Source organism: Leucoraja erinacea, unplaced genomic scaffold (genome assembly GCF_028641065.1).
Source record: "Leucoraja erinacea ecotype New England unplaced genomic scaffold, Leri_hhj_1 Leri_869S, whole genome shotgun sequence".
In the NCBI taxonomy this organism is placed as follows: domain Eukaryota; kingdom Metazoa; phylum Chordata; class Chondrichthyes; order Rajiformes; family Rajidae; genus Leucoraja; species Leucoraja erinaceus.
The window spans coordinates 16,972-44,304 of NW_026576805.1; the positions used below are offsets into that span (position 1 = coordinate 16,972).

The window sequence follows — 27,333 nt, forward strand, 5'->3', positions numbered from 1 at the left end:
CTTACAGGGGGCCCATTGATGCTGATCATCATCAAATTGCTGACACTAGACAACAACATTCTAGATCTTTGGTCTGTGTACACAATATTCATCAGACTGAAGCCCCTTTCACACTCTGCAATGCTGCAAGGGATGGTCTGCATGCAGTGGATGAGTGGTTTGAGGCATTCAGGTTCACTCTCTGGGTGCTCGATGAAATCTCTCATTCCATTGACAGCTTGCTCTTGACAAAGATTGAATCGCCTGCACAGTTGTTTTACCTGTGACTCACCGTGCCGTATGCCAGGTGTTGATGGCCAGGTGCTTGAATCCAGAATGCTGAGATCATGAAGAATTTCATCCTTAAATGAGAGCCGCTTCTCCATGTTGTTGATCAGACTTTGTAGGAACTGCTTTGTATTGATCGGCATGAGCTTAGCATTTGACTCCAGGGACACTGATCCAAACTGTCCCAAAGCCTGTGCTTTCAATGCTTCCTCCAATTTCTCTCCTGGAGACTCTTTAAATGATGCCAGCACTCGGATGGTGCGCTTCAGCAGCTGTTCTGCTCTTAAAAGTGTGATTGAATGGGCCTGTAATTGCTGGGACAGATTTGAAAGTTCAGATAGTGCATCATACATGAGTCCAAGGTCACAAAGAAATTCCTTGCTTTGCATACGACATGCCGGGCCTCTGTAGGTTTGCCTCTCTTTGCCGTTTCTTGTTTGGTCTCCTGCAGCATTCTCAAAGTGTCTGGTAAGTGCTTTGTATGACCTCCACACAGCCTTTACAGAACGGAAACTGCTGGCAACCCATCGGGTGTTTAAAACTCTGCCAATCTTCAGGACTTGTGAGCCCACTTCTTGTGCTGCTTCCATAAGTTCCCGTGAATTTTTATTGGACTGACTGTAGAGATTGTGGAGTTTGTCCATGAAAACTTTGAAGTGGTTGACTGCCTGAACCTCATCCACAGCATCATTTACAGCCAGTTCTGGACGGTGGTTCAAACAGTGCCATGTGAAGAGGTTAGGGTACCTTGCAGTCAGCCTGGTTGCCACACCAGAGTTTTTGCCTAACATAACACTGGCTCCATCAGAAACAAATGAGATCCAGTTGTTTTGAAGCCACCCTTCACTAAAGCCTGCAGTGTCCAAACAGTTTAATAGAGCTTCCTCCATAGACTCTGTCCTCTGGCTTTCCAGCTCCACCAGGTCAAAAAAACAAACAAATTCAGGAGTAGCTCCATCTAAAGAGGCCTTCACATTGACAATCATGGCGGATTTATGGCTGAGAGAAGTTGCCTCATCAATGAGAACAGACAGATGACACAATGCTGTCAACTATTTTTGCCTGCATCTTTTTTGCTATGTATTCCACAATTTTTGTTGAACTGAACCTTGAATGCAGACTTGTGCCCATGTTGACACCGTTTTTTTCCTGAAGCTCAATGAGATTGTCATGGTCAGAGAAAGGTCGGTTCATTTTGGCAAGATAATATGCTGTTCTGAATACAGCATTTATCTCAGCTAACACAGTGTCTGACACAGCTCTCACAAGATTCCCAAGTAAATCCTGTCCACCCTTTTCAGTGAGCTCCTGAGCTATTTCGTGTGCGATGGACATCTCATGCCGTCTGATCTTATTTCTCAAGGAGGCCAGGGCTGTTGGTCTGCTTGAGCCTGATGACTGGATCTTAAACATCGCCAACTCCTCAGATATGGAAATTCTTTTCTCTGTTAAGACGCCAGTAGATTTTGTTGAGCTGCAAATAGTACAACCTGGAAGTAAACAAAAACATGACTAATTAACATCATACAAGTAGTCTTTTTTGAATCTATATTAGCAATAACACCTTCTGAACTGGATAAGAATCTATTCAAAATAATTGAATGAACTGTAAATAAGCTTCACTGTGACAATATCATTATAATTTAATTGTATAAAAGTGCATTTAATGTATCTTTAAGATGAAAATAAACCAGCTATACTCTCATTTGCATAAAGTTGACCATGTGTTTATACCAGCTTTACAAGTTGGCTGATATTTACCTAACTTTCTGTCCTTCCATTCTAACCAAGAATGCCTGCTTTTAAACTCCCTAGCCTGACTCTCAGTCCATAGGGCTGGCCAGGATTTATCATCTAGAAGCAACAAGGAGATATTCAGCACACACACACTCACACTCACACTAAAATGTGTAATAACAAGGCCGTTTAGTGAATATATGTGTGGTATTCATTCAGTTTGGGAAATCTCTTATAAGCTAGTAGCTAGTAGTCTAATATCTGCTAAAGTTCACTTGTATACGACTTTCACTTACCCGATACACTGCTGGCATCAGGCTCCACTGTAGTTCCCGCTTCTTCATCTAACGTCCTAGTGACTGCTGGAGTGTTGTCCGAGGCAGCAGCAGGCTTGTTTTTTGTTTTTTTAATGGCTAAGGGTAGTTTGTTGCTTCCGCTTCATATTTACTGTTGAGCCGCTGGACATCACCTCGGCACCGACTGAGTTGATATCGCTGTCGTCTAGGTGACGTGACGTCAGGTCTAGGTCATGGGCGGTCACCATGGACACGGGCCATGGACAGAAGCCTCTTTATGGCTATTATAATGCTGCGTTCCATTGTACGATGGACTTTCCGACTTCCGACAAGGAAAAGTGCGACTCTGACAGAGACACAGCGCACAGGTTGAATTTATGAATGAAAGTATGACAGTTCTGTGACAGAACTATCATACTTTCATTCATAAAATAAACAGAACTTCTGTCACGATCGAAGTTGATACGTGTCATTGTGCATTTCTAAGTGGGCATACGGAAATGCTGGAGCTTTCTTAGTGGGTATACGGCGTATACCTGCGTATCACACCTCTGGCTAAATGTCTCGCACGCTTATCCCGATTTCCATAATTATTTACAGCGCAACAATTGACATTTTCAGCGGGTTTAAACGGGCCCGCTACGCTGGAAATAATGGTAAGTGCTTACCTTCAGTTCATCGCGTGTACTCCATCGCGTGTACGGCCTTTACGGAGGCCCGATGTTCCAGGCCGTTCTCGCCGGATGAAAGCGCTCCGGCGTCGGGAGAATCCTCCCAGCGGCTTGGGACACCTGGAACGGCCGCATCCTTACTGGAGACCGTGGCTTCCGAAGCCAACAGGTCGCGCTGGATGGAGCTCCACCACTGGCGATCTCGGCAAGAGATCCCAGGCTCCCGATGTAAAGTTCACAGTCCTGCAGCTCCGCAATGTTTCATCGGCGGTCTTCAGCTCACCGGAATTCCAGCGCGGCGACCCGGGCAAGGCATCACCCGCTCCGCTCCACGATAGCGCTCCAGCGCTGAGCTGCCGCCGAAGCTGAGATTCTGGGCGGTCCCCTCAGGAAACGCCACTCCAGACCCGCTGGTCGGGTCAAAGGTGCAGCCCACAGAAAGACCGCCTCTCCGACCAGGTAGGGACCCTAGAAAGCAGTTTCCCCCCCTTCCCCCCCCCCCCCCCCCCACATAAAAAAGACCGAGAACTCCGAAAAACAAAAACTCAACTAACTAAAAATTAAAAAGAGATGAAAAAACGGACAGCTGCAGGCTGGGCAGCCATACCCATACAGGACGGCACCCCCTGTAAATTCCTGTCTCTGATTGTAAGGGGCCTAAATTTGTCTTCACTCAGCTTTTCCTTTTTAGATATCTAAAGAAGCTTTTACAGTCAGTTTTTATATTCCCCACAAGCTTTCTTTCATGGCCTTTATACCCCCTCTTAATTACCACTTTGTCTTCTGTTGAATTCTAAATGTCTCCATTCTCCGGTTTGCTGCTTCCTCTGGCCAATTTGTATGCCTCTTCCCTGGATTTAACACTATCCTTGATTTCTCTCATTAGCCACCGTTGAGCTGCCTTCCCCGTTTTATTTTTTCCCCCAAACAGGGATGAACAATTTTTAGAGTTCATCCATCCAATCTTTAAATCATTGCCATGCATCTCCACGTCAATTTGCTAGTCTATCCTAACCCCTAATTCCCGTCTCATACCTTCAAAGTCTCCTTTCTTGAAATTCAGGACCCTAGTCTCTGAATTAACCGTGTCACTCTCCATCCTATTGCAGATTTCCACCATGTTATGGTCACTGTTGCCCCAGGAGCTTTGCACAAAGAGATCGCTAATTAATCCTTCCTCATGACACAATACCCAGTCTAGGATGGCCTGCCCTCTAGTCGGTTCCTCTACATATTGGCTTAAAAAACCATCCCGTAAACCAAAGATCTTATAGCAGAGCAAGATGGGTTACTCTCGCGCAAACGTGTAGTACGCTCATGGGCGGATTCATGACCTGTTTGACCAGTTTTACCAGGGTTCCTTCATGCCAGACTAATTAATCTGCCTTCCTGTTAAGGGCAGTCAATCATACATCCCCTCTGGAATTCAGCTCTTTGGTCCAGATTTGAATCAAGGCTGCGATGAGGTATGGCGTCCAGTGGAACTGGCAAATCCCAAACTGCACATTAACGAGTAAGTTATTGGGGAGTAATTGCTACTTAATAGCACAGCTTCCATTACTTTGTTGTCTCTGTACTGTACACTGACAATGACAATTAAAATTGAATCTGAATCTGAATCTGAATCTGATGACTGAGAGTCGACTGTTTGGGCAGTAATTAGCTGGATTGTACAGACTTGCCTTTTGTGAACAGGACACACCTTGGATATTTTCCACATTGTCACATAGATTTCTATGTTGTAAACGTACCATAGTTGGTTGGCAATATGCAAAACGTGTTCTGGAGTACACATCCTCAGAGCTAAACTGAGATGTTGCCTGCTCCCAAAGCCAGAGGTCTCAGCCATTGCTTGATGTGCCGTGGAATGAATCTAACTGCTGCGATGGTGTTATCAGAGTTCTACCATCTATTCGGCACTCACATGCTCAGCCCCACTATCATTGAGAATGCCTTGGAGCCTCTTCAGCTGCTAATTATCCACCACCTTTAGCAGCAGATTGTGGCATTTTGGCCCATCAAGTCTACTCTGCTATTCAATCATGGCTGATCTATCCTGACCACCCCAATCACCCATCCTCATAACTCTCCTCTGCATGCCCACCAGTTTAATGACATCTTTCCTAATGCAGAACCACCAGCAACGTACACGGTGCTTTAAATGTGACCTTACTAACGTCTTGTTCTTGATTAGTACGGGTGTCAGGGTGATGGGGAGAAGGCAGGAGAATGAGGTTATGGGGAGAAGGCAGGAGAATGGGCTTAGGAGGGAGAGACAGATCAGCCATGAATGAATGGCGGAGTAGGCTTGATGGGCCGAACGGCCTAATTCTGCTCCTATCACTTATGACCTGATGAACATGACATTCCAACTCCCATTCTCAGTACATTGACCAATGTGTGTTAACCGATTGACCCAACAGACCAACATCCTTCCTACGGCAGAGCGAGCAGAAATGTTCACAGTAGTTTAAATGTTGCCTTACCAACGTCTTGCACAGCTGTAACATAACGTCCCAACTCACATGCTCAGTACACTGACAGAATCATAATCATACTTTATTAGCCAAATATGTTCTGCAACATACGAGGAATTTGATTGTCCATAGTCACACCAATAAAAAGTACCAACACACAAAATACATTTTTAACATCCACCACAGTGACTCCTCCACATTCCTCACTGTGATGGAAGGCGATAAAAAAGTTCAATCTCTTCCCTTCTTTGTTCTCCCACGGTCGGGGGCCTCGAGCGTTCTGTAGACAGGACGTGGCCGTAGCCGGCAGTCTGGCCCTCCGCGTCGGGGCGATCAAGCTCCTAATCGGGGGGGGGGGGGGGGGGGGGTCTCAGCTCCCCGCGCGCCGGGCGATCGGACCCTGGGTCGGGGTCAAACCGCTTGCGACTTTGGAGCTTCCCGACATCAGTCTCTACCCGTGACTGCGAATTCCTTCATGTTGAAATCCGCAGGCCGCATTTGGAGCGTCGATCCCAGGCAAGATTGGCAGCTTGCCCCCGCCAGGTCTGCTGGATCGACTAACATGGATTTAATAGGAATCTGAGGGGTGACTTTTTCACACAAAGGGTGGCAGGGTGCCAGAGGAGGTAGTTGGGGCAGGGTCTATCGCATCGTTAAAGAAGCGATTAGACAGGTACATGGATAGGACGGTTCAGAAGGAAATGGAGTAAACGCAGGCAAGTGGGACTAGTGTAGATGGGACAGTTGGGCCTGTTTCCATACTGTATGACTCTATAACCTCTCCCTGTAGCTAATACCCCGTAATCCACGAATCATTCTGGTAAACCTTTTCCACATCCCTCTTGTAATGGGGTGACCGGAACTACACACAGTACTCCAAATGCGGTTAACCAAAGTCCTATAAAGCTGTATCATGACTTTCTGGATCCTTATACTCAATGCCTTGACCTATGCTTGTAAGCTTGCCTTCTTTCCCACTCTATCTACCATTTCCAGGTAGTTATGAACTTGGACCCCATGATCCCTCAATGCCATTCATGGTATATTTTCCCCTTACATTTGATCTCCCAAATTGCAGCACCTCACACTTGTTCATATTAAATTCCATCTGCCACTTCTCCGCCCATTTCTGTAGCTAATCTATATTCCGCCAGACACCTTACGCCTTCTCACACTCAAAACCCAACAATCTTAGTGGCATCTGCAAACTTAATAACCAACCAGTCTACATTTACATCCAGGTCATTTTTATGTATCATCAACAGAAAGTTATGTTAACATTGGAATACATCTTGGGTCAGTCAGCTCTCGACTATATGTCACAATATCAGAAAACTATACATAGCAAAAAATCTGATCGTGCTCTTCCAGTTTGCGTGATTTTTCTATTTTGCGCAAAATCGGTAGAGCTACAATTTTTCTCCACATTACTCACCTTTCTCATGTGCTCAAGTGCAACAAGTTTTGTTCCAATCAATGGTTTAACGAGGTTAATTCCCGGGATGGCGGGACTGTCATATGTTGATAGAATGGAGCGGCTGGGCTTGTATACTCTGGAATTTAGGAGAGGGGATCTTATTGAAATGGAGATGAGGAAAAGCTTTTCAACACAGAGGTTTGTGAATCTGTGGAATCTCTGCCTTAGAAGGCGGTGGAGGTCAATTCTCTGTATGCTTTCAAGAGAGAGTTAGATAGAGTTGTTTAAAGAGAGTGGAGTCAGGGGATATGGGGAGAAGGCAGGAACGGGGTACTGATTGTGGATGATCAGCCACATGATCACGGTGAATGGCGGTGTTGGCTCGAAGGGCCGAATGGCCTTCTCCTGTACCTATTGTCTATTGATTATTTCAAAAGCTATTAAGGTTTAAAAATCTTCAAAAATCTTCAAAACCGCACATTGGTCTCCTCACCTGTCAGTCACCCGGGACAGCGACGCCCCATCCTGCGCTGCCACAGCCTCTCCCGCATCACTCACTAACTCCTCTCTCCGCTCCTCACAGTAACTTGTCTATCGTCTCCCCCACCACCGGCGTCGGCCGCGGGGATGGGGGGGGGGTTCAGTGGAGGCCCTGATCCCGTCTCTCTCTCCCTCACTCACTCCTCTCTCCCCGCCCGCTCTCTGCGGTAATGGCGGTCCCATCTACCCATCTGGTACATCCAGTTTCATGGACAGCTTCTTCCTCACAGTCATCAGGCTATTAAATACGACATCAAACAAACTCTGAACAATAATTTCGGCCCGAAACGTTACCTATCTCCTTCGCTCCATAGATGCTGCTGCACCCGCTGAGTTTCTCCAGCATTTTTGTGTACCTTCGATTTTCCGGCATCTGCAGTTCCTTCTTGAACACTCTGAACAATAACAGCCTTTTGCACTTTTATCTGTTTATTTATGTGTATATAGATGGTCTATGGTATATAGACACGCTGAACTGTTCTGTGTTTATGCTTACTAAATTCTGTTGTGCTACAGCAAGCAAGAATTTCATTGTCCTATCTGGGACACGTGACAAAATACTCTCTTCACGACTTGGCTTGAGGAAGGAACTGCAGATGCTGCTTTTTATGGAGGGAGGGAGGTGGTGACTGAGGGTAGGGGAAAGGAGAGGGAGGGAGAGATGAGGGAGGGATTGGGGAAGAGGAGAAGGAGAGGAGAAAGATCTTGGGGAGGTGAGGAGGGAGAGTGGGGGGGGGATTGAGGGTGAGGAGGGGGTAGGGAGGAAGAGGGTGGAGGGGAGGAGTGGGGGAGGCAGGGAGTGGGGAATGGAGAGGAGGGCAGTGGGGGAAGTCAGGAGGGATGGTGGGGGGGGTGGGCGGGAGGTGAGGAGTAGGGGATTGATGGATAGGAGGGGGGTAGGGAGAGAGACACGTTATGGAGGGAGGGAGGGAGTGACTGACTGGGTAGGGGAAAGGAGGGCGGGAGGGATTGGGGAGGAGAGGAGGAGAGGGGAAAGAAGAGGGAGGGTGTGGAGGAGGGGGGGGGGATGAGGGAAAATGAGCCGCGCCTGCGCAGTTGGGGCTATGCGTGAGTGGTGGAATATTGCGTTGGGGTAATGGGTTGCTTTGGGGGAACGGGTGAGTGGTGGAATATTGCGTTGGGGGAGCAGACCCAACGAGTCTGCACTTGGTCTAATGCACAATAAAACCTGTTGCCTCTTCCAGCATTTTCTAACTTCATTTCTTGGTCATTTTATCGAGATGGTGCGGAGGGTGGTCTGTGTGATGGACTGAGCTACCCCTTCACTACTTGATCTCTTTCGCTTCTCACAGAAAATTGAAATCTCCCAATGTATGTGTGTGAGAAGGAACTGCAGATGTTGGTTTAAACCAAAGATTGTTCCACTGATTGTGCTCCACGGTTGCCTAACCTCTATTATCAGCAGGTACCGTGCATCAGTTCCAGTGACACACCCAGTACCAGCTCAACAACATTGCTGACACTCTAAAAATGTATGCATTTACATGTTAAAAATATCTTGATCAGGTGTATGACATGGCAAGAAACTGGTTGCACAGCAAAGTTGCCCTATTACATACAGACCTGTACAGCAGTAGGTTTTTCTTTATTTTCCAGGTCAGTGTTTTATCGGGATTTTGCTTCCTATTCCAAATTGCCCTGGGGAAGGTGGTGGTGAGTTGATTTCTTAAACCATTTGAATGGATTTTGTCTATACAGCTATCGTGCTACAATGCTGAGAACTATATTCTGAACTCTGGATCTTCCTTTTTGCTCTATCGATTGTATTTGAGTTAGACTCGATTGTGTGGGTGTAAGGTGTACCTGACCAGTTTGGATGGCATGAAAAACAAAGCTTTTCATGAACCTCGGTACATATAACAATAACAAACATAAAGTGAAACTTCCTGCTGGACAGGGACCTCTCAGTGATGTTGGATACAGATCTGGTGGCAATGAGGAGTGGCAGTGCTCTCCCAAGTCGGGATAGTATGTGATATGAGGTTAGCTGCAAACGGTGGCATTCTCATGCTGTTGCTCTATTTTTTTTAATCAAGACTGACATATTTTTGTTTATAAAGTCGGAGCATTACCAAACATTTGCTTCACCCACATTAGGTTCAGTGTGGTCGGCTGCCCAGCGGGGTTAGAGCACATGGGGTCCACAGAGAGATAGTGTTAAAAAAAAAATGTATGGGCAAAAAAGTGGCTTCATGAAAGGAAACAGATGGTGGAAGACTGGGGACATCTCCGATGCCGTGGTGTCGAACACCTCATCTTGGGCCCAGATACGACGTAGATGGAGAAATTGGGAGTCGGGGACAGAGTATTTGCAGGAAGCCGGGTGGGAAAAAGTGTAGTTGAGATAGTTGTGGGAGTCAGTGGGTTTTTAATAGACGGCAGTGGTAGTCTATTTTGTGTGATGAAGACTGGGAGATCAAGAAAGGGGAGGGAGGTGTCTTCAACCTCTTCACCTCTCAGCAAACCCTTCCCATGACTGCAAACAATACTCTAAACCTTTCATAGAGCCTCAACATCAACCTTTCATGTGTAGAGTGGTAGAGTGAAAAGCATTTGTTGTGTGCTAACCCGTCAGTGGAAAGACAATACATGATTTTCTGATTCTTATACTCAATCAATCAATCAACCTTTATTGTCATCTTGCAAGCAACAGTTGTACAGTGCAAAATGAAAAGATGTTTCCCAGGGAATAGCAGAGCATCGCACATGAAATTTAAAACGTTTCACACATAATAACACTAAAAACAATCCAGTCCCTGATGGAACAGTATAAATAAATAATTAAAAGCAGGTAAAACACAATGTTAAAATACAGTAAAACCAATCATAAAAATGTCCGGGGCAGCTGATTTGAGTGGCCAGTGCCAGTTATTAAAGTGTCCGTGCCAGCCGCAGAATCAGGTGACTGTGAGTACAGAGTGACTGTTTAGCAGCCTCACAGCCTGTGGCAGGAAGCTGTTTAGCAGTCTTGTAGTCCGGGCTTTGATGTTATGTTATCTCTTGCCTGATGGCAGGAGATCCAGGTGTATGTGGAGGGGGTGCAGTTTGTCCTTAGCAATTCTCTGAGCTTTTTTCAGACAGCGGCTCTGGAACAGTTCTTGTACCGAGGGTAGGGAGACGCCAATGATCCTCTCTGCTCCCCTCACTACCCTCTGCAGAGCCTTCCTGTCCGAGCAGTTGCAGGTGGAGTACCACGTATTTATGCAGTGTGTGAGTACAGACCCCACCGTGCCCTTGTAGAAAGTCCTGAGGATGTTGGTGGGGAGTGAGGCCTGTTTTAGTTTCCTCAGTAAGTGCAGTCGCTGATGGGCCCGTTTGACGGTCCCAGTGGTGTTCCTGGACCAGGTGAGGCTGTCTGTAATTTGCACACTGAGGAACTTTATGCTCTCCACTCTCTCCACTGCAGTGCCACTGATGTTGAGGGGTGTATGCTTTGGCTGCGCCCTCCTGAAGTCGACAACCATCTCCTTCGTTTTGTCGACATTTAATCGACATTCAATGTGCCTCAACGATGGAACCAAGCAAACCATATTCCTTCTTTACCACTCTATGAACTTGTGTTGCCACTTTCAGACACATATTTCTTATGGTGATTTAAATTGCACAATACTCCAGCTGACAATGTTTTTTTAATGAATTTGGAGCATAACCCTACTTAAAGTCATAGACCAGTACAGCACGGGAACAGCCCTTCAGCCCATCTTGTCCATGCCCTCTAACTACCCTCTGAGTGAAAAGGTTGCTCCAGAGGTCAATCTAAAATATCTCTCCTTTTATCATAACCTATGCCCTCCACCTTCAATCCTCTATCCTGGGGAAAAGACTATTTAAGCCCTCGCCTCCTGCACTGCAAGAAAAAAGATCCGATCTATCCAAAATCTTCCAATATCTCAAGACCGCTAACCAAGTAACATCATGGTGAATCTCTTTACACCCTTTCAACAATGCTACCCTTACTATGGCTGGTGATGGGAAATGCACACTGTACTCCAAGTATGGTCTCACCAGCGATATGTACAACTGCAGTATGATGTGCCAACCTTTCTACTCAAAACCATTTCCAAGGAAGGCAAGCATGCCAAACGCTTTCTTGATCACAATGTCCATCCCACTCGATACTTTTAGGGAATCATGCGCCTGAACTCCCAGATCTCCTTGTCTGCAACGCGCCCCAGGGCTCTACCATTTATTGTGCAAGTCCTGACTTGGTTTGACATACCAAAATACAACATCTCATACGTGTAGGAAAGAACTGCAGATGCTGGTTTAAATCGAAGTCTGAAGAAGGGTCTCGACCCGAAACGTCACCCATTCCTTCTCTCCAGAGACGCTGCCTGTCCTGCTGAGTTACTCCAGCATGTTGTGTCTACCTACTTGTCAGAGTCAAATTCCATTTGTAATTCCTTGACATACCTTCCCTTAAGTATAGCAGCGTGTCTTAATGACTACCGTCCAATGGCTCTGACCTCCAACATTATGATAGACACAAATGCTGGACAGCTCAGCGGGACAAGCAGCATGTTTGGAGAAAGAACGGATGACTTTTTGGGTTGAGTCCCCAACATTATAAAGTGCATTGAGAGACCGGTGATGGCGCACATTAACTGCCATCTTCCCGGCCCTAAACTCATTTCTGGAACACCTAGACATCAGGGTCAGACCATTGACTATAACTCTGCTTTCAACACCAAAATCCCATCCAATTTCCAGGACCTAGGAATCAGATCGGCCACTGGGTCTGCAGCTTTCTGGCCCTCAGATTTTAATCTCTGAGGAGAGGTGACAACTCCTCCTCCACAATAACATCAACACCAGTTCCCCACAAGGATCAGCCCCATACTATACACCATTTACACTCACAAATGTATGGTTAAATTCAGCTCTAATTCCATCTACAATTTTGCAGACAACACCACTATGGTGGGTCAAGTCAAGTCAAGTCAAGTCAAGTTTATTTGTCACATACACATACGAGATGTGCAGTGAAATGAAAGTGGCAATGCTCGCGGACTTTTGTGCAAAAAACAAACAACCAAACAAACTATAAACACAATCATAACACACATATTCTTTTACATAATAAATAATGGAAGGAAAAACGTTCAGTAGAGTTAGTCCCTGGTGAGATAGGCGTTTACAGTCCGAATGGCATCTGGGAAGAAACTGCTTCTCAACCTCTCCGTTCTCACCGCATGGCAACGGAGGCGTTTGCCTCACCGTAGCAGCTGGAACAGTCCATTGCAGGGGTGGAAGGGGTCTCTCATGATATTGTTGGCTCTGGAGTTGCACCTCCTGATGTATAGTTCCTGCAGGGGGGCAAGTGAAGTTCCCATAGTGCGTTCGGTCGAACGCACTACTCTCTGCAGAGCCTTCTTGTCCTTGGCAGAGCAATTCCCAAACCAGATGGTAATGTTCCCGGACAAGATGCTTTCCACCGCCGCTGCGTAGAAGTACTGGAGGATCCTCGGAGACACCCCGAATTTCCTCAATTGCCTGAGGTGGTAAAGGCGCTGCCTTGCCTTACTCACGAGTGCTGAGGCGTGTGATGCCCATGTCATATCCTCAGAGAAGTGGACTCCCAGATATTTAAAACAGTTCACCCTATCCACAGGATCCTGGGGCGATCCTATGCTCAGGGTGAGGGACTTCAATGTATTCCCTCCCATCTTGACTACCTGGGGCCTGGCAGTGAGAAAGTCCAGGACCCAGGCACACAGGGAGGTGTTGAGCCCCAATTCCATTATTCACAAACAATAATAAGATAGAGTACAGGAAGGAGATAGAGAATTTAGTGATAAGGTGCCAGAACAATATCCTTTGCGTTAATATTACCAATGATCTGTCGTGAAGCAACCACAAGGAGGGGATGTTGCTTCATTGATTAAGGTGAATGTTAAAGCTGTAGTCCAAAATTGATTGTTCATCCAGTGAGGCTATATGGGTGAAGCTGAGAAATGAAAAGGAGATGATCGCCTTGTCAGGAGTGTACTACAGGCTCCAAAATAGTCAACTGCATTGCATCTAAGATGTGCCATGTGTAATACTACTTTTACTAAACTGTACGTAAATATTAATGTCTCTGTATCTCGGTACATGTGACAATAAGGGTACCAGTGACCATTGACCAAATAGGGGCAGGAGATGGTTCTGGTGATTAACATTAAGGTAATGAGAAAGGGGGTGAATAGAGAGAAAATAGGGCCCAAAGCAGTCTTCTCCATGTGGAGCTACAGGAGATGGGTAAAATCCTCAGTCAGTATTTCTCCTGATTTTATTGTGGAGAAAGACATGAAGACTGGGGAGCTGGGACAGTTAATGGAAGTGTCTTGAGAACAGTCAGTATTACGGTCGAGGAGATGCTGAACGTCCTAAGGTATGGAGGAAGACAAATCTCCCGGGCTTTTGTCAGATATTGCAGGGACCCTGGCTGAGATATATGAATCATCATTAGTTTGTTTAGTCTAGAGATACAGAACAGAAATAGGCCCATGTTTTGCTTCCATTTAAGAAGGGCTGCAAGGAAACGTCTGGGAGCTATAGACCGGTAAGCCTAACATCCGTGGTAGGCAAGTAACTGGAGATTGTTAAGCGGGATTAGAAAAAATATATTTGGATAGACTGGTGCTGATTAGGGATGGTCAGCATGAATGTAGATCACAGTAAAGTGGGTGGTATTGTAGACAGGTTCTTGATCAGTTGGACAAGTGGGCTGAGGAATGGCTAATGGAGTTTGATGCAGATAAGTATGAGGTGTTGCACTTTGGGAAGTTAAACCACAGCAGGACCTTCACAGTGAATGGCAGTGCTCTGGGTAGTGTTGTAGACACTAGGATTCTAGGATCTAGGAGAGCAGGTACATCATTCCTTGAAAAGTGGCGTCATAGGGTGATCAAGAAGGCTATCGGCACGTTGCCCTTCATCGGTCAGGGTGACAAGACGTTGCTGAGTTACTCCATCATTTGGTGTCTCTCTTTGCTGTGTTATCCATGCCTTTTAAATATCATCCTAGGACCTGACAACTACCACTCTGCAGCTCTTTTCATATGCCACACCCAATGTGTGAAAAGGTTACCCTTCAGGTTCCTATTAAATCTTTCTCCTCTCAAGTGAAAAATGTGAGCCCTGGTTATTAATTCCCCTACTCTGGGTAAAAGGCACTGTGTAGTCACCATATCTAATCCCCTCCTGATGTCATACACCTCTATAAGGTCACCCATCAGTCTCCTACACTCTGAGGAATAAAGTCCTTTACATACATTACAGTCAGTAAGAGCCCCAGCACAGATCCTTGTAGGACACCACTAGTCACAGGCATCCAGTCGCAAAAACAACCCCCTAGCATCATCCTCTGCTGCATATTACCACGGTTCTTTTGGTTCAGTTTGCCAGCTTGCCCTGGATCTCTGCAGTAATGTCCTGGGGCTCTGGTGATTGCCTTTCCACAGCCACATCAATCTTCATTTGTCTGAGGTAGGACTTGAACCACTCAATTGTATCCATTGACTTTGCTGTTACCAGGGCCTCTTGACGTCAAACTCAGTCAAATGCTCAGTCCATGAAGTAAAGGGAAGACACTCTCACCTTACATTTCAAACACAGCTCTTGAATTCATGTGGTCTGAAGACAAATGACCTGGACTGGGCAATCTAATCACATTGGCACAGTATTTATTTGTGTCAGCGCCATGAATCATGCAGCAGGACAGACCAATGTGGTTATGTTCCTGGACTAATAATCAGAGCTTCAAACTATCCATCTACATACATCAATCCAATCCCACTGGTGCAGCTGAAAATTTGAATTCATAAAAATTAATAAACCTGATGGCTGGTTTGAACATCCCATCTGGTTCACCAAGTCTGAGAGTTCTGCAACATCCTCTCACTTCTCTCCCGCTGTCCGTGTTTTAACCTGGACTCGCTACCACAGCCACGTGTGTTCCTTGGCACTTGCCTGCGGCTCCAGCAGTCTGAAGAAGGGTCCCGACCCGAAATGTCACCCATCCTTTTTCTCCAGAGATGCTGCCTGACCCGCTGAGTAAAGTCCCTGTCCCACTTCCCCGAGTTCTCCCGAGTTTTCCCCTTCATTTGAACTCGGGGAATGTCGGGGAATATCGGTAGCCAGCTCGTAGGAGGCTGTAGGATCCGTAGATGTTTCGTAGCGGCTAGTAATGCCAGCCGCAGGAACTCGGGGCATCAGGTAAGCCGGAACCTGTTGAAAAATGTCCACGTGTAAAAAAAAAACCCTGATTACTTACAACTGGCTATTACCGTAATTCTCCGAGTTCGAATCAAGGGTAAAACTCGGGAGAGTTCATGGGTAATTCGGGAAAGTAGGACAGGGGGTTTTACTCCAGCACTTTGTGTCTATCTTTGGTTCACCAAAGTCCTTCTACAGTTCTGGTCTACATATGACTCCAGACCGATGTAGTTACTGATCAATAATTATGTTATTGAATGGTGGAGCAGATGCGAGGGGCTGAATAGTCCACTCTTGCTTCTATTTCTAATGTTTTCATATACAGGTGGGTCTTACCTGCTTCTTCATTCCAGCAACAGTTCAGGATCGACAATAAATACGTGTTGTCACCGAAGCCCACATCCTGTGAATGAACCAGTGATCGATGTTCAGAACTGACATCTTGCGGTGAGGAAGAGGGGTAAGGATGGCAAAGGTAAAGGAAGTGCTTGCAAGATTGAAGAGGATGGAATCTTCTGTGGAATTCTCTGCCACAGAAGGCTGTGGAGGCCAAGTCAGTGGATATATTTGGCAGAGATAGACAGATTCTGTCTCCTCAGATCCTGGTGAACTTCTACCACTCCACCATCGAGAGCATCCTTACCAACTGCATCACAGTATGGTATGGCAACTGCTCTGTCTCCGACCGGAAGGCATTGCAGAGGGTGGTGAAAATTGCCCAACGCATCACCGGTTCCTCGCTCCCCTCCATTGTCTGTCCAAAGCAAGCGTTGTCTGTGGAGGGCGCTCAGCATCGCCAAGGACTGCTCTCACCCCAACCATGGACTGTTTACCCTCCTACCATCCGGGAGGCGCTACAGGTCTCTCCGTTGCCGAACCAGCAGGTCGAGGAACAGCTTCTTCCCGGCGGCTGTCACTCTACTCAACAACGTACCTCGGTGACTGCCAATCACCACACCCCCCGGACACTATTATTATTTATTCAAATCATTTGCTATGTAGCTCTTCCAGGGAGATGCTAAATGCATTTCGTTGTCTCTGTACTGTACACTGACAATGACAATTAAAATTGAATCTGAATCTGAATCTGAATTCTTGATTAGTACAGGTGTCAGAGATTATGGGCAGAATGCAGGAGAATGGGGATATACGAGGGATAGATAGATCACGTTCACAAGTTAAGGGAATAGAATTGGGCCATTCAGGAAAAAGCAGGAACGGGGTACTGATTTTGGATGATTAGCCATGATCATATTGAATGGCGGTGCTGGCTCGACGGGCCACATGGCCTGCTTCTGCACCGATTTTCTATATTTCTATGCTTCTATTAGTAAGAAAATCAATTGAAATCAATTGAGTAGATCACAGTGTAACCATTTCTGAGTCCTTGTGGTAATCGTGAGAATCTACCTGGAACTTCCCATCCTGAGTCACCCTTGCCACCCTGATTCAATTTTCACATCAAAGACCAGCATTTGAACTAGTTCCCCAAATGCAATGCTCCTTTGGAAGGGTTGCTGGGAACTTGCACCACACTGTGCTAGGGATGCCTGTAATGCAGGTGCAACAGGGTATTAATCTTGCAGTGCTCACAGGACATTCATCCTGTAGCAAAGAGCGGCTGCAGAAGATTGCAAGGGTCCTTGTCATGGATCATCCCGACTGACTTAGGACTTTTGGACTTCGGACACTTTCTTTATTTTCTTCCTTGTAAACCTTACAAAAATATGGTGACTGAATTTGTGGGTTGTGCAAAAGAATTTAACCGTGCACATGTGACAATAAAGAACCACTGAACTATTGATGTGGGAAGGAACTGTAGATGCTGGTTTACACCGTAGACACAAAATAACTCAGTGGGACAGGCAGCATCTCCGTAGAAAAGGAATGGGTGACGTTTCGAGTTTAGACAGAAGGGGTTTTGTTTTTTATATATTTTTATTTTGAATATAGTTTATTTTTGAAACTGAAAAAAAATCTGCAGTGCCTACTGGTGCTCATCTGGAAGACCTTCAGGTGATTGAGAAACAAATCTAAACTGTGCTCAGCGGTAATCTGCACCTCCCCACCACAAACCCCACCATGATCAGATCCTCCAATCCGTGATATCCCACTACCCATCCTCTCCTGGCTGACACTTCTAATTGCCTCATCATTTCCAGCCTACCCGTTCCTTCTCTTCCATGAGAAAGGCTGGTCTCTCTGAACGGCTCTGCTCCACAATGACGCCACAGTAATTTGGTTTGTCTACCTTTGGAGCATTGTGTGCAGTTCTGGTCGTCCCATTACAGGAAGGATGTGGAGACCATGGAGAGGGCGCAGAGGAGGTTTACCAGATGCTGCCTTGACTACAAGAAGAGGTTGGACAAATTTGTTTCGTTTTCTCTGGAGCTTCAGAGGTTAAGGGATGACATGATAAAAATTAATTAAAATTATGAGAGGCAGTCAGAATACTTCCCCCAGGATGGAAATCTCAAAGACTAGGGGGTACAACTTTAAGATGAAAAGGACAAAGTTTAAAGGAGATGTGTGTGGCAAGAGGCGATAAGATAGGCGCATGGGTAGTCAGGGAATGGAGGGGAATGGATCACATATAGGCAGATGCTGCCTCACCTGCTGAGTTTCTCCAGCAGCTCCATAGATGCTGCCTCACCCAGAGTTTCTCCAGCATTTTTGTCTACCTTCGATTTTCCAGCATCTGCAGTTCCTTCTTAAACATATAGGCAGTGATTAATTAAATTTGGCATCATATTCCGCACAGACATCATGGGCTGAACAATCAGTTGCTGTGATGTACTGTTCTATGCTCAATTACTGAGAATATCACTACCTCTCTCTCCATTCTCTCACAGAAAGCCCACCTGTCCCCCCAGATCCTGACCAACTTTTACCGCTGTACCATCGAAAGCATCCTGACCACCTGCTTCACGGTATGGTACAGCAGTTGCACCGTAGCGGACAGGAAGGCACTACAACGGGTGGTGAAAACCGCGCAGTACATCATCGGTGCCCCGCTCCCTGCCATGGATGCCCTCCACCGAAAACGGTGTCTGAGACGGGCCAGGAAGATCATTAAAGACCCCTCCCACCCCAACCATGGACTGTTTGCCCTCCTCCCATCAGGGAGGCAGGACAGGAGCCTCAAGTCACGTACCAGTAGGATGAGGAACAGCTTCTACAACAACACAATCACATTGCTGAACTCGGAGTCCCGACGATAGACTTCTCCAGTCTCTCCGTCCACATTGTTCGATTATTGTTTGATTATTCTGTATTCTTATTTTTATTTCTATATTGCACTATACTACGGACTGACGCTAAACTGCATTTCGTTGAACCCATACTCGTATTTGTGCAATGACATTAAAGTCGAATTGAATTGAATTCCCACCGTTCAACCTGTGACCAATCAAAGAAAACCGATGACACATTTTCAAATAACCTGTGGCCTCACCTATAGTAAAGTCTTATCAAAGTACGATACAAGTGAGATGGTCGTAAACTCCATTGTACCATAACCGTCAAGGTGCCCTGGAACTCCCAGTCATTGGAATCCATGATTCCAGTTAATGTTTCCCTTCGGTCAGATTCTGGTTTACTCATCATGAGGTTCAGTCTGGCCTGCTCCTGGTTATTTCTTAACATATTTTTCCCAGAAGATTTGATAGAAACTGAAACTGGACCTGCTCGATGTGTCAGACAGCCTCTATGGAAGAGAAACAAAGTTAACGGTTCAGCTCAACGCTGCTTCATCAGAACATGAACTTAACTATTCCTAAATGTGGGATATATTAGGGTTTGTGGTGAACAGCAACACAGCTGCTGCCTGGCACTCTGAGTATTTCCAACACTTTGCTTTATAATTCAGATATCCAACAGTTACTTTGCTTTTGTATGAACTGAAATTTGAGTTACTTAGAAACATAGACAATAGGTGCAGGAGTAGGCCATTCGGCCCTTCGAGCCAGCACCGCCATTCAATATGATCATGGCTGATCATCCAGAATCAGTACCCCGTTCCTGCCTTCTCCCCCATATCCCCTGATTCCTTGACATCAAATGAACTGAAACAGTACATGAATGTTTCATTATAAGATACATCCCTGTAATATCAACACATATTAATATTTGTTAACCCTTCTGTATTTCAGATCCATGATCACAGTTCAATGCGATGGATGTAGGTTTGCGCAATTGAAATGTTTCAGGATCCAGGTAACAAAGAATGCAACATGAGGAAATTGTGAAAATGTCAACAGCTCAAGTGCCAGATCGCTTTTGTTGGTAAATTATCAGTCATTTTCTACACTTGATAATCACCACGAGGATCGTTATTAAATAGATAGTCATGGTCATCAGTAAAGCAACTGACGTAGTCATTAATACATAGACTATGTAATCAATGAAGAGGGCCAAATAAATCAATACATTATAACATTGATCACTAAAAGTAAAATCACATTCGTCAATGGTAAGATTTTGAAGAGCTGGAATGAAGGAACCAATACTGATTGTATTCTCAGGTTCTTGAGCACCAGTCACAAAATGTCCATGAGCTCCCATCTGAAGCTCAATGGGGGGGTTCTTGCTATCATCCTGACCTCAGGCCAAGTGTACCAACGGTTAAACAAAAAACCGTTGGTCAGCTAATTTAGCAGCACCGTATATGGAACCCTGCTTAGGAAAACAAGTAGATGTTTTCAAAGAATGCTTGGGCTAATTCAGAGACCATTCGATCATGAGGACGCCTGCACAGTCACTAAGATAAGCTTTGCTTTCCCAGAGACATCCAAGGTGTCTGATAGGACACATAACTCATGCCATTATGGTGCGATGGTGAATAGCTAGCTGACACATACCCACCGTTATTCTTAGTGATAAAAATATTATATAAATACATGCTTCTGTCCCAACCTCAACTACCTCCTCTGGCAGTTTGTTCCATACTCCCACCACCCTTTGTGTTAAAACAATACCCCTCGGATTCCTATGAAATCTTTTCCCCTTCACCTTGAACCTGTGTCCTCTGGTCCTCGATTTCCCTACTCTGGGCAAAAGACTCTGCATCTACCCGATCTATTCCTCTCATGATTTTGTACACCTCTATAAGATCTCCCCTCATCCTCCTGCGCTCCATGAAATAGATATCCAGCCTACTCAACCTCACCCTATAGCTCACACCCTCTAGTCCTGGCAACATCCTCGAAAATCTTTTCTGAACCCTTTCAAGCTTAACAATATCTTTCCTATAACATGGTGCCCAGAACTGAACACAATATTCTAAATGCGGTCTCACCGACATCTTATACAAATTGCAACATGACCTCCCAACTTCTATACAATACTCTGACTGATGAAGGCCCAAGTGCCAAAAGCATTTTTGACCACCTTATCTACCTCTAACTCGAATTTCAAGGAACCATGCACCTGTACTGCTAGATCCCTCTGCTCCACAACACTACCCAGAGGCCTACCATTCACTGTGTTGATCCAGCCCTTGTTCAACGTCCCAAAATGCAACACCTCACACTTCTCTGTATTAAATTCCATCAACCATTCCTACGCCCCCCCTGGCCAATCGATCCAGATCCTGCTGCGATCGTTCACAACCATCTTCACTATCTGCAAAACCGCTAACTTTTGTATCATCAGTAAACTTGCTAATCTTGCCCTGTATGTTCTCATCCAAATCAGTGATGTAGATGACAAACAGTAATGGGCCCAGCACCGAACCCTGTGCCACACCAGGCCTCCAGTCTGAGAAGCAACCTTCTACCATTACCCTCTGCTTCCTTCCATGGAGCCAATTTGCTATCCATTCCACTATCTCTCCTTGGATCCCATGCGATCTATTCTTTATTGATGTTGATACTCGAGTTTCAGTTTTAATTGTGTTTGCTTTAATAAATAATTAGTTGTGCTCTTCACCCTATGCTTCCTCCATTCATTGATCCAAATCCTTGAATCCTGCATATATTTCATTACAATGATCAAGGCAGTACTGACTGGATTGATCCAGGGACAGACAAAATATAAATAACAGGTCATTTCATAAAACAACTCCGGTGAGGACTATGATCAAATGGATCTTTGTCCTTCCATAAACCACATTCTCTCCAGCCCAATTATCCCACACCCACCAAGATGCCCCATATACATTAGTCCCACTTGTCAACATTTGGCCCATATCCTTCTAAACCTTTCCTATCCCTGTACCTGTCCAAATGTATTTTAAATGTTGTTACAGTACCTGCCACAACTACTCCATACAGCAGCTCGTTCCATGTACCCACCGCCAACTTGTGTGAAAATTATCCCTCAGGTTTCTATTAAATTTTTCGCCTCACACCTGAAACTTATGTTCCCCGCTTCTTAATTCCCGTACTCTGGGTAAAAGACTCTGTGTATTCACCCTATCTATTCCCCACATAATTTTATACACCTCAATAAGATCATCCCTCATCCTCATGCGCTCCAAGGAATATTGCCATTAGTTCTATTCTACGAATGCCATTGCTTTGATGCCAGGAGCAAAGGAAGTAAAACGGTTGTTGCTAAAAACATCAATTTCAAAATTTTGTTCAAGTATCTCCCAAATTGACTAAGGCTCTTATGTTTAATCCCCTCTTCATCTACACTAAAATGATTTCAAAGATGAAAGTATGCTTTTGAATATTCTGCATAGAATATTTGTATCATGAATTGTCTTGCACACAAACCACATTTCATACTATTGTTTGTATACCAGGTATGTAATGAACATTAGACAAAAAGTGCTGGAGTAATTCAGATTCAGGCTGCATCTCTGGAGAAAAAGGATAGGTGACGTTTTGGGTCGGGACCCTTTGTCGGAATGAAAGTAGTGGGGGGGGGGGGGGGGGGGGGGGGAAGAGAACTAGAGGTGAGAAAAATCAGGACAAATCTGGGCTGGTACAGATGACCTCAGGCAGGGTGGTTCCCTGGTAGGCCAATTGTTGCATAGGGAAGGTACACAAAAATGCTGGAGAAACTCAGCGGGTGCAGCAGCATCTATGGAGCGAATGAAATAGGTGACGTTTCGGGCCGAAACCCTTCTTCAGACTGATGGGGGGTGGGGGGGGGGAGAAGGAAGGAAAAAGGGAGGAGGAGGAGCCCGGGGGCGGGGGGATGGGAGAAGACAGCTCGAGGGTTAAGGAAGGGGAGAAGACAGCAAGGGCTAGCAAAATTGGGAGAATTCAACGTTCATGCCATCAGGACGCAAGTTACCCAGGCGGAATATGAGGTGCTGTTCCTCCAATTTCCGGTGTTGCTCACTCTGGCAATGGAGCAGACCCAGGACAGAGAGGTCGGATTGGGAATGGGAGGGGGAGTTGAAGTGCTGAGCCACCGGGAGTTCAGGTAGGTTATTGTGGACTGAGCGGAGGTGTTCGGCGAAACGATCGCCCAACCTCCGCTTAATCTCCCCGTTGTGTGACGGTTGCATAGGGAAGGTGTGATCTCAAAACAGACTCATTGTTGCGAATTGTAGATCTGGTTAAACAACCAGGGTGGAGGAAGGGGACAACGGGGTGGGGAGTGTTATAAGAAGTTATTTAAAATTTGAGAATTCAATATTCATACTGCTGTGTTCTAAGCTACCCAAGAAAAATATGAGGTGCAGTTCTTCCAATTTCCGTGTGGCCTCACCCTGGCAAATGGAGGTGGCCCAGGAAGGTCAGTATGGGAATGGGAGGTAAACTGGTTAGCACCCACAAGATCTAGTACACCTCAGCAGACCAAGCATATGTGTTCAGCGTAACAGTCCCCGAGTCCACATCGGGGACTCTGCTTTTGCATCGAGTTTGCATCGGGAACAGCGGTGGCAATAGATCGGGGCCCTTGTTAAAACTGACGGTTGATGACGTTTCAGGTCAGGTCGCTTCTTCGGACCGATAACAGGTGACGTTTCAAGTCGGGATAGTTCTTCAGACTGACGACATTTCAGGTTGGGGCTCATCTTCAGATGGATGATAGGTGAAGTTTTGGATCAGGACCCTTCTTCAGACGGTTTGGGGTGAGGTTTCAGTCTTTTCAGGCTCTGGAGAAGGGTCCTGACATGAAATGGCACGTGTCCTTTCTCTCCAGATGCTGTCTGACCCGCTGAGCTCCTCCACATTTTGTGTTTTGCCCACTAACTTCATTAAGTTACAAACAGAGCAGAACTGTCCCCTGAGGCATTGGGAAAGAACTTTGACCCTTAGACGAACACACTGGCTCTGAACGCTCATTATTTCACTATGACATTTTAATGTTTTTTCAAATGTTCTCTATAAATGCAGGATCTAGCTAGTATTAATCTCTGAATAGGTATTCAAATATCTATGTCCTGATGTTGTTCAGTTTCTGTCATTGCAATTTTAAGAACTTGTGTGATTGCAAACATAAGATAAAATTATATTTTTTATTCATAACAGGGACCAACATGAACTAGAAAAGAGAACAGAGACCATACAACACTTTGTAAATCAGTTTTCTAAGTGGCAATGTCGAACAACAGGATACATACGTGAACTACAAGAGATTGCGAACAGTATTGATCGATATCACAAAGGTGCCACAATTGCAAATGTCACAGGGTCGTCTGCAGGTGCTGTAGGAGGTGTGCTTACGTTTGCAGGAATAATTGCTGCTCCTTTCACTGCTGGTGGCTCCCTGATACTCACTGCTGTGGGCGCGAGCATAGGAGGAGCTGGTGTTATTGCTAACTTGACAGCTGGCATCACTGAATATGTTAAACGGTCAAAGAAGCAGAAACGGGTAGATGAGATCATCAGGCAATATAAAAATGATCGGAACGAAATGTCAGCACACTTGAAGGACATCGACCGTGATCTCCAGGCCTCGAGTCATCTTAGTGAGGAAGAAAATACCGAATGTGATTACAATGAAGGCACAGCAGGAGATTGCCGACGGAACAGCAAAGTAAAGCAAGTCACCAGTAAACACAGGGGGAAATATTTGCCGAAAGTTAAAGATAGATTATATTTACAAGGGATTAGGAAGGCAAGGAATATTTTCAACAAATGCAGGAAAAAGTATTTGGATGAGGTTAAAGCTGGATTACAATCTGGTTCCATCAGCATGAAGACATTTAAAGTGACAGCATCAATCATGGGCAAAGAAGTCTTAAGCAAATCTCCTGGCCTTAGCACAGTAGCTGAGAAATTGACAACTCTGAGTCGCAATGTTCAAAGAACAAAGTATGCCCTGGAAGCTGGGAAAGTGAAAAAGCTGCTTTATGGAACTCCTCTAGCTTTGTCCAAAACTACAAGAGCTGTTTCAGGAGTTGTGGGAGCACTCTTTATAGTGTGGGATATCTACTCTATAGCTAAGGGTTCGATTGAGCTGAGCAAAGGAAGTAAATCTGAAGTCGCTAAAAAGTTACGAGATGAAGCTCAGAAGATAGAGGATGCGTTAAAACTGTATGAGGACATATGTCAGTTTCTAAAAAGGTTCTTGAGAGAGACTGGGACATTGGATAATGAAGTCCAGAGAGAGGCTTGAACAGAAAAAGGATGAAAATTGTTTCTTCATTTCCAGTGGCATTGGACTTAGATCATCGAATGCTACACAAGGGGTAGAAACATAGAAAAATAGAAAATAAGTCCAGCAGTAGGCCATTCGGCCCTTCGAGCCTGCACCGCCATTCAATATGATCATGGCTGATCAAGCCCTTGGGCCCACAATGTCTGTGCCAAACATGATGCCAAGATTTGCATCTCATTTGATCTCATCTGATTCATACTCCCCCCCCCCCCCATTCTCTACATATAAATGTGCCTATCCAAAAACCTCTTAAACACCACTATCCTATCAGCGTCACCACCAATCCTGACAGAGAATTCTAGGCATCCATCACCATCTAGGCAACATTCCCCCAATGTCACCTTTGAACTTCGCCCCCCTCCCCCTCACATTAAAGCTATGACCTCTGGACATTGACATTTCAACCTGGTAAAAAGTTCCAACTGGAATCCCTCTCCAAGGTACTTTCTTTGTAGCTACAATTGTCACACCCGTCATTCCTTCTTATCCCCACTCCCATCAGGCAGAAAATAAGTTCATGTCACAGGAGTAGAATTCAGCCATTTGGCCCATCAAGTCTACGCCACAATTCATTCATGGCTGATCTATCATTCCCTCTCAAAGCTCTTAAAGATAGCAGAGTTAAGGGATATGGGGAGAAGGCAGGAACGGGGTACCGATTGGGGATGATCAGCCATGATCACAGTGAATGGCAGGTGCTAGCATGAAGGGCTAAATGGCCTACTTCTGCACCTACTGTCTATTGTCTAATGCCGAACCCATTCTCCTGCCTTCTCCCCATATCCCTCGACACTCTTGCTGATCAAGAATCTGTCAATCTCCACCTTAAAAATACCGAATGACTTGAACTCCACAGCCGTTTGAGACAACGACTTCCACAGATTCACCACCCTCTGACTAAAGAAATTCCTTCTCATCTTCTTTCCAAAAGTATGTCCTTTTATTCTGAGGCTATGTCCTCAGCACTCTTCCACTAGTGGAAACATCCACTCCATACTCACTCAATTCCGGCCTTTCACTATATGGTAAGTTTCAATGAGGAATCCCCCTCATCCTTCTAAACTGCACTGAGTACAGGCCCAGTGCCATTGAACTGTTATCAGAGATTATTCCAGTCAACCCTGGGATCATTCTCGTAAACATCTTCTGGACTCTCTCCAATCCCAGCACATCCTTATGGGGCCCAAACCTGCTAACAATACTCCAAATATGATCTGACCAGCGCCTATAAAGTCTCAGCATTACATCCCCGTTCCTTCCTCCAGCCTCACAATACATTTCTCTTCTCTCCACATCTGATACCCTTTTGTATTTTCACTCCGGTCCTTTTGTCACTACGCATCTGCCAATCACCCCCATACGTATCCACCAATGATCTTTGATCTCCATTCCCTTTGTCCTATTTTCACACTTTATACTTCCTTATCTATGTATCTCCCTCTCCTGACATCAGTCTGCAGGGTCTCGACCCGTAACGTCACCCATTCCTTCTCTCCAGAGATGCTGCCCGTCCTGCTGCACAGGACGCATGGTAGCGCAACGATAGAGTTGCTGCCTTACAGCGAATGCAGCTCCGGAGACCCGGGTTCGATCCCGGATAGGGGTGCTTGTCTGTACGAAGTTTGTACATTCTCCCCATGACCTGCGTGAGTTTTCTCTGAGATCTTCAGTTTCCTCCCACATTCCAAAGACGTACTGGTATGTTGATTAATTGGCTCGGTAAATGTAAAAAATTGTCCCTAGTTGTTGTGGGATAGTATTAATATGTGGGGATCGCTGGTCGGCATGGACCCAGTGGGCCGAAGGGCCTGTTTCCCCGCTGTATCTCTAAACTAAACTCAGTGATGCTAGACACAAAATGCTGGAGTAACTCAACATCTCTGTAGAGAAGGAAAGGGTGGCGTTTTGGGTCGAGACCCTTCTTCAGACCCTTCCTCAGAGATGCTGCCTGACCCACTGAGTTACTCCAGCACTTTATGTCTTTTTCTCAAGTTTCCAGCATCTACAGTTCCAAGATTCAAGAGTGTTTTATTGTCATGTCCTGAAGTTGAACAAAATTGGAGCAGCACAACAGATATGTAAACATAGTAATCTGTAAAACTCATAATAAACAACCACAAAAAGATCAGTAGATATATATATAT

The 27,333-nt window shown here is 45.5% G+C and overlaps 1 protein-coding gene across 3 annotated transcripts; it reads left to right on the forward strand.

Moving 5' to 3' along the window:
* The first annotated feature begins 4,361 nt into the window (after positions 1–4,361).
* Positions 4,362–27,333, forward strand: LOC129694947 (uncharacterized). Of its 3 annotated transcripts, XM_055631688.1 has the most exons (5): positions 4,362–4,484; positions 9,023–9,079; positions 15,979–16,085; positions 19,777–19,909; positions 24,058–27,333. In XM_055631688.1, exons 4-5 carry the CDS (start codon positions 19,851–19,853, stop codon positions 25,145–25,147), a joined length of 1,149 nt encoding a protein of 382 aa, XP_055487663.1. In that variant the 5' UTR covers positions 4,362–4,484; positions 9,023–9,079; positions 15,979–16,085; positions 19,777–19,850; the 3' UTR covers positions 25,148–27,333. The 3 variants fall into 3 exon arrangements, with proteins under 3 accessions (XP_055487663.1, XP_055487665.1, XP_055487664.1); XM_055631690.1 differs by lacking the exon at positions 15,979–16,085; XM_055631689.1 differs by lacking the exons at positions 4,362–4,484; positions 15,979–16,085 and having other exon boundaries at positions 8,875–9,079.